We start from the raw sequence: 8020 nt of genomic DNA, 5'->3' as shown, positions 1-8020 counted from the left end.
GGGGGGGGGGGGGGGGGGGGGGGGGCATTTTCCACCAAAAGTGCCATCCATCTGAATGGGCATTTTCCACCAAAAGTGCCATCCATCTGAATGCGGTTCAGAAGCAATTCGCTGGCAGAACGTCCCTGGCCGACGTTTATCAGATAAGGTTTCCGATAATATTATACTAAATGCATTTGAAGGACTCTCCGTGGACTGTTGAATTAGGAAACGCATTCTGGTGCTGTTGACGCCGAAATCGGAAGTGCCGCACCCACATAATCACCTCGTCGTCTTTGACCGGCTCGCGGCAGCATCGTCACTCCGGCTCTCCCATCCGATCGGATAAGCAGTTCTCTTGACGCTGCCGCAGCCATATCCGGGCGGTGAGGATCAACGCTCGACTGAGCCTAGGCCTAAGCCTAAGCCTAACCAACCGTGTCACCCCCGCGGGTCGCAGCCACACGACCCGGGTGTGGCATGCCAATCCGTCCCCGTGCCGTGCATAAAATCCCCCGCCCAACCACCCCCGCCGGCCTCACTCTCTCATCGATCCCCCCATTTCTCCTCCGCTCTCTTCCTCCCTCCCTCCCTCCCTCGGCCAGGCCAGATCGACCAGGCGCTTCCCGGAGCGGCAGAAGAGGACGCGATCGCATGCCCGTTGTTTAGTCGACGGCCACCTGCCTCCGGTTTGAATACTCCGCGGGGCGGACGGCGGACCACCCTCACCCTGGTGCCAGCCCAAGAGCAGCGCAGCGCAGAGGTACCTCTCTCTGTCACTCTTGTCTCTCGTTTCCACGTTCAGTTTGTCCGTTTCTTGACTGCCGTGTGTTGACCTCTGCTGTCTCTTTCGCCCCCTCCGTCTCTGCTCTCGCCCTGTTTCTTTCTTTCAGCCAAGACGAGCGTGTAAACAGGCAGACAGGTGAGGAGGCTCCTGGTTTCGTGGTTTGAAGGGAGAGGTTGGACAGGAGGAGAAGGAAGAGAGGGAGATGGCCGGGGGTTTCGCCGGCGTCGAGGCCGGCGGCGGGAGGGCGGAGCAGTACGAGGGGAGGATCACGCCCTACTTCATCCTCGCCTGCATCGTCGGCTCCTTCGGCGGCTCCCTCTTCGGCTACGACCTCGGGGTCTCCAGTGAGTGTTCCACTCCCCTCGTACCAACCCCTCTTGTTCATGTCCAATTGTCCATGTTCGTCCTGTTAATTTTTCTTCTTTCGGCATCGTCGTGTCGTCGACGATTCATCTGGCGTCGTCTCAGAAATTTGTGTCTTAGTCAGATTTTGTTCTTCTCTCAACATGATTTTTCTTTCTTGTTTCACATCATTCTCCGAACAATTACTCGCATGGGTTTCTAATCTATTTGAAGAATTATAAAATTGTTCCTAAGTGTGTCCTCATCAAAATTAATGGCCTCAATCATGGTTAATGCTTTCCTTTACAAAGGACGCATTGTCTATAGGCCAAAAGAGTACCAAATGAAAACGTAATGGCCATTATGGTGTCTCCATCTTCTTTTTGTTTTGTTTGGAGTGGGCACCCGGTGTCTGCGTCAATACTGCTTCCTTTACCTACTGAAATTAATCTGTTTTTTGGACGGAAACCATTTCTAACGATTGTGAGCTGTCCTGGGGAGTAGAATTAGTAACATGCCACGGAATGTCCTCTCATTTTCAGTAGAGGTATCACATCTTATACAGTATGCACAACACGTTTCCGCCCAAGATTAGTAGATTACCATGACAAAAAGGGAAGTGTCCACACTAAACCACATAAAAGTTGAATTGCATGATTCAAGTAACAAAACCAATTTTCCTGGATGACCGGTAGTTTTCAGTTAGTTATCTTTCACCGAAATGTAATGTAGAGTATATTTCTTCATCACACTGATTTACTTGACACGAGAACAAGAGTGGTAACTAATCATGGTTTCATGGACGCTGGTGGTGAACGATGAGCGCAGGTGGCGTGACCTCCATGGACGACTTCTTGATCAAGTTCTTCCCGGACGTGTACAACCGGAAGCACGCGCACCTGCACGAGACGGACTACTGCAAGTACGACAACCAGGTGCTGACGCTCTTCACCTCCTCGCTCTACTTCGCCGGCCTGGTGTCCACCTTCGGGGCCTCCTACGTGACCAAGCGCCACGGCCGGCGCGGCAGCATCATGGTGGGCGCCGTCAGCTTCTTCCTGGGCGGCGCCGTCAACGCCGCCGCCGTCAACGTGGCCATGCTCATCGTCGGCCGCGTCCTCCTCGGCGTCGGCATCGGCTTCGGCAACCAGGCCGTGCCGCTCTACCTGTCGGAGATCGCGCCCTTCAGGATCCGCGGCGCCGTGAACCAGCTCTTCCAGCTCACCACCTGCCTCGGCATCCTCGTCGCCAACGTCATCAACTACTTCACCGACCGGATCCACCCGTGGGGGTGGCGCCTCTCGCTGGGCCTCGCCGTGGTGCCCGCCACCGCCATCTTCGTCGGCGCGCTGTTCCTGCCGGAGACGCCCAACAGCCTGGTGGAGCGCGGGCGGCTGGAGGAGGCCCGGCGCGTGCTGGAGAAGGTGCGCGGGACGCACAAGGTGGACGCCGAGTTCGAGGACCTCAAGGAGGCGAGCGAGGCGGCGCGGGCGGTGCGCGGCACGTTCCGGAACCTGCTGGCCGTGCGGAACCGGCCGCAGCTCATCATCGGCGCGCTGGGCATCCCGGCGTTCCAGCAGCTGTCGGGGATGAACTCCATCCTCTTCTACTCGCCGGTCATCTTCCAGAGCCTCGGGTTCGGCTCCTCGGCGGCGCTCTACTCGTCCATCATCACGGGGTCGATGCTGGTGGTGGGCGCGCTGGTGTCCATGGTGGTGGTGGACCGGCTGGGGCGGCGGGTGCTCTTCATGGAGGCCGGGGCGCAGATGATCGCGTCCATGGTGGTGGTGGCGACGATCCTGGCGCTCAAGTTCGGGCACGGGGAGGAGCTGTCCAAGGGCGTGAGCACGGTGCTGGTGGTGGCCATCTGCTTGTTCGTGGTGGCGTACGGGTGGTCGTGGGGGCCGCTGGGGTGGCTGGTGCCCAGCGAGCTGTTCCCGCTGGAGATGCGGTCGGCGGGGCAGAGCGTGGTGGTGTGCGTCAACCTCTTCTGGACGGCGGCGGTGGCGCAGTGCTTCCTGGCGGCCATGTGCCACCTCCGGTGGGGGGTGTTCATCCTCTTCGCGGCGCTCATCGTGGTCATGTCCGTCTTCGTCGTCCTGCTGCTACCGGAGACGAAGCAGGTGCCCATCGAGGAGATCTGGCTGCTCTTCGACAAGCACTGGTACTGGAAGCGGGTCGTCACCAAGGACCCCAAGTACCAGGGCCACCACCACCGCCAGGAGATGGCCGCCGCCGCCGTCAAGCCCGTCGGCACGTCGGAATAGATCGATCCATGATGCGTGTTTCAATAAGATTTACATTACAATGCAGGTGCATAGGTCGTGCTATAGGAACTGCATGTGTGTGTTAACTTGTCCAAGACCTCGTGTTCCTAATTACGTCTTAGTAATCTTATTACGAATTCGATTAGGATTCGGTCTGTCGGAAGGTGTAACTGGTGGCGGAGGTCAGGTGCAAAAGCATGCAAGTTTACGTGTGACATTACGTTGTGCTCTCGTCTCGCTATGATGCACTGAGAATGTGTGTGTTGTCTCGTTCTGAATGTCATGGTAACGTAATGATCATACCTTCATCTTGAGATATAGTATGTACTACTGTATTAGTATATCTTATCTGAACACGACTACAGATTTTATCTGGTTTGCAGTCAAAGCGGCGCGATTATCTTGGACCGTTGAGGCTTTGACCTTTTCTAGTTCAAACGGAGAGGTGTGTGTGTCTCACTCGCTGTAGTTTAGTCAGTCCATGCTTATCTGTGGTTGTGGGTCAGAGATGAATCTGTCCGTCTCACTCGCCGTGAGCCGAGCGTCAAATCTGGTGACGCAGTTGACGTTTACGTCAAGATTTTTCCTGCTATCTGTCCCCCTCGGTCCTGATATTTTAAGTGGCTTTCTTTCAGCTGAAAGATGGCAGCGAGCATCCTAGTTTACGATAGATCCGAGATTTTTTGGCATAAATTTGCCTCAAGTCAACCTCGAAATATAGTAGTGTATGCGTTTCGTTTCTTCTCTTGTGTCACTGGACTATTCTATGGTGTTCTGAATGATCTCGTCTTGTAATGTACTGTAGGATCGTCCCGGTTGATTAATCTCTTTGCAGCCATCAAACTTGACCTTGTCGGTAGCCACGTGATGTGAGAGGTCACGTACTTGTCTATCGGTAGGCCTGGCTTGTCGTGATCAAACTTCTGAAAGATCCGTCCAACTGCAACCCCGGGTTTGTAGCGAGTCTTCTGTGCACAGGCTGGAACGTGAGGGTTTTCGTATTCTTCATGACACAAGCATGAGCAGTCCCGTAGCATCAATGACTTGACTCACATGTTAGAGCATCTCCAGCATGCGCCGGTCGTGCCACACGCAAAAAACACATATGCCCCGCGCGCATCGGCTGGTTTGGCGCGGCGCACTAAAATGCAGCGCGCGCGCCGCTCCAGCAACGCGCAAAAAAAACATCGCGTGCGCTCATTCTAGGCTATTGGAAAATAGATAGATTGCATAGATTTTAAAATGATACAAAGGTATTTTACATCCGAAACATAGATTGCATAATAATTAAAAATGACAAACGATAAAAAACGAGATAGATTGCATAAAAAAACTACTCTAAGTCGCTATCATCACTATCATCATCCTTCTCGGCGGTGTCGTCCGAGGTATCCAGCCAGATGTCCAACCACCGATCATCGTTCGGCATGAAGAACGACTGCCCACCTGCTGCAACGAGATCGGACTGCGCGTTCGCCAACGCCTTGCGCCGACGCCTGTCCAACCGCGCCTCGCGGCGCCTTCGTGTGTCCTCCTCGCGACGCCTTGCCCAGTAGGCCTGCTCGTAGGCGACGTCCTCCGGGTGGCGGTGGCGCCACTCCGCCATGACCCGCTCGTCCTCCTGGGCGACGAGGAGGCGGCGCTGCCGCTCGGCGTGCTCCGCACGGTCTTGTGCTCAGACGCGTTGGCGGGGCACAGTCGAGCGCTTGCTGGAGCGTGTAGACATCTTGGAAGTTCATCTGGCCGCGTAGCCGGCCTAGGCGCCACGCCGCCGCGTCGTACGCGCGGCCGGCCTCGCGCGCCGTCCCGTACGTGCCGAGGCCGAGCCGGAGATCGCAAGAGCGTATCTCCGCGTAGTAGCCGCCGTTGGGGCGTAGGAGGACGCCGCGGTAGCCGGACTCTCCTCGGCGGCGCGGCGGCATGGCGGCGCGGCGGTGGCGGGGCGCTGGAGCGGCGCGTGGCAGAGAGAGGAAGGGGAGAAGAGGAGGCGTGAAGAGGCGCGTGGCGCGCGCCGCACTTTATAGGCGCGCCGGAAGCGGCGCGCAAAAAATGGCGCGCGAGCTGGCGCCTTGTCGCGCGCGCGCAAGCGGTTCCCGCGCGCATGGTTTTCCCGCCGCCGTTGGAGCGCGGCAAAACGCCCCGCACGCGCTAAAGGCTGCGTTTACCGCGCGCGCGTCGTTTCGCGCGGCCGTTGGAGATGCTCAGCTGAGCTGAATAAGGATTCATACGTTTAGAAGCGCAAATCCGATCCCCTAAACATCCGCGGGCACATCTAAATGTGTCCGCGACATGGACCAACCCATCGTTTGTCATGCCAGACAAGCACATCCCTCATATCCAAACTCTCGTATTCATGCAAAGTCATGCACGTCCATCATAAAGCATATGTTTATCACAATTCGATAAAGCAAAATAAACCGTAATTCTACACATGCCAAATAAACACCAATAATTTACACATAGATAGACGATACATGAATGAATCAAAGCCTCCATTGTTACCCTCGTTGATCCTCTTTCTTCATGTTAATCAACCACTTCTTGCTTTTCTCATCCTAGAGGCTAGTGTCCTACAGCATGATTCTCGACTCCTCTTTGCCTTGCAAGCCTCAACTTCTCTCTCAAATCAATTCATTGCATTATTGTCGCCTTCTCGAGCTTCCATTTTGTACATTTCTCTTGCTTATACAAGTCCACCTTCTCCCTCCCTTCTCTTTCACCCTCCCCGGGTCGAACTCCATCATTTACCTTTGCACATCCAAGCATGTATCTCTCCTCCTCCGTCTTCTCCTTGGAGCAAAAATGTTTGCCCATGCGATGGGCATTTTGCTTGCCACGACTCCTTCTCCCATTTGTTTCCCATCATTTACAGCTTCCTCTTTGGTACGGTCGTTTGTACGTCCGCCTATCCACATTTCTCCTCTTCGTCATCCAATCCAATATATTGTTGGGAGCTTGGGCCATCGTTTCTTCAACTTTTTGGTGGGGTTTTTGAGCTCATTGAGGACGAGTTGCCACTTCGGTTTTCATTCAATTTCAATAAGCAATTGGGACAAAAGTGAATGGCTTGCCCTCAATTTGGTTGTACAAAGCGTCCGCCAACCGTAACTAGCAAAACAAGAATCACTCAAAACAATGCAACAATGAAGCTAGCAATACAAATGATGACAATGTGAAGCAATTCAAACTTACATGTCTTTTTTTTAAAAAACCACCCATATATTAATTAATTAACACAGATGTTCATACTTACATGTCTTGACTCCCATGCCACTTTGGTTCTGGTCAACCACTTGTGAATGAAACTGCAAAACTTGTTGATGCTTTCTTGGATGGTGAACCATCTATGTCGGAGAAAGCCTAACTGCGGATGGTATGGATTGGGTGAGGCCCCACATAGTTCTTGTGTTCATGGTAGTGTTTGTGGGTCTTTTGCCAATATTTAACGCCTTTTGCTCGGTTTCATAAATTGAATCCATGCTTGTGGTCAACCAAGCTTCACACAACAGAACATCCTCATGCCTTTGGTACCTTTTTTTTAGTGTACGGTATCTGCCCAACATCAAACATAAGGAAATTGATATCACCCAAGTCATAAGGCATAGGCTCTTGACCATATTTATCACACTCATCATGTATGCGTCCTATAATATGCATCACGATGGAACTACCATCCCTAAGTTGATCCAATGGTATGTGCAACAAACGAAACAACCGATACTATGGCGTATGAGGGGGGGGATGTATCCTGTCTTGGTCGTCCATTTCATCAAACAACACATGGGCATAGCTGGCATCGACGTTTCCTGACGTTGTACACTGCCTTTTGGAGTTGCGATGAGTCGTACACCATGTCAGTGGCAGCATCCTCTTCCGTCCAGTCATCCAGATGACCAACCGCTAGTAGGCCGAAGCGAAGTCATGCATGGCCAACAGCTTGTTCCTTCTCGTGTTCACGACGGATGGCGCGAAGCCGGTCGCCAGACCGTACACGCCCAAGTTCATGTCACTGGCCTTCTCCGCAGCTCCACATACACGTTGTCGGGCGCGCTGATCCCTCCGTGTGACTCCTCCTCAAGAGACGACGGTCGGGACCCCATGGATTATGTCAAGTCCATGGCACCGGTGGGGTACAAGTTACTCGGTGTCTGACATTGAGGACAGCGGATGAGGACGGCGGCGCGGACTAGGGAGCAAGGGCAGGGGAGGGTGACGATTTGGACACGAGAAAGGAAGACGGACACCTGAAAGGACGGTCAATTTGGAGTAGGTCCTGTGCGTCCCCAAGTCCGCCACATAGCGCCTAGGTCTGGGTGGATGATGATTTTGTGACCAGACAATGACATGTTCCGGGAGGGTTCGAGGGTTTGGTTGTAGATGCTCTTAGACTAAACAGCATCCACATCCAAAGCAAAAACACTCACAAATTATACCTCTTATTTTTTTTCGCTGCAATTTCCTGGAGACAAGAAATGCAGGTTTTCCTATCTAAATTTCGGAAAACTCTCAAGCAGGAACTTATCGCCGACACTTTGGTTTCACTACCAGAAATTGCACATTTCAAGTTTCGCCTAGAGACTCTTTTATTTTTGATAATTCAGTTATATGCTCATATGATTGCTGCGCTTGGAACACTTCCGCCAAC

The 8020-nt window shown here is 53.4% G+C and overlaps 1 protein-coding gene across 1 annotated transcript; it reads left to right on the top strand.

Annotated features, from left to right (window-relative positions):
* Positions 1-502: 502 nt before the first annotated feature.
* Positions 503-3590, top strand: LOC125509119 (sugar transport protein 14-like). The gene is made up of 3 exons (XM_048674005.1): positions 503-742; positions 873-1110; positions 1937-3590. The coding sequence occupies exons 2-3, from the start codon at positions 969-971 to the stop codon at positions 3373-3375; spliced, it is 1581 nt and encodes a 526-aa protein (XP_048529962.1). The 5' UTR covers positions 503-742; positions 873-968; the 3' UTR covers positions 3376-3590.
* The last annotated feature ends 4430 nt before the right edge of the window (positions 3591-8020 follow it).

This window comes from Triticum urartu, chromosome 5 (assembly GCF_003073215.2).
Source record: "Triticum urartu cultivar G1812 chromosome 5, Tu2.1, whole genome shotgun sequence".
Taxonomy (NCBI): Eukaryota; Viridiplantae; Streptophyta; class Magnoliopsida; order Poales; family Poaceae; genus Triticum; species Triticum urartu.
The sequence above is the reverse complement of the archived record's forward strand: the minus strand, read 5'-3'. Positions and strand labels throughout refer to the sequence as shown.

Excerpts from the sequence above, each read along its gene's own strand:
- LOC125509119 (XM_048674005.1), top strand. The coding sequence starts at position 969 with ATGGCCGGGGGTTTCGCCGGCGTCGAGGCCGGCGGCGGGAGGGCGGAG. Across the intron at positions 1,111-1,936 it reads CTACGACCTCGGGGTCTCCA|GTGGCGTGACCTCCATGGAC; the intron begins GTGAGTGTTCCA and ends CGATGAGCGCAG.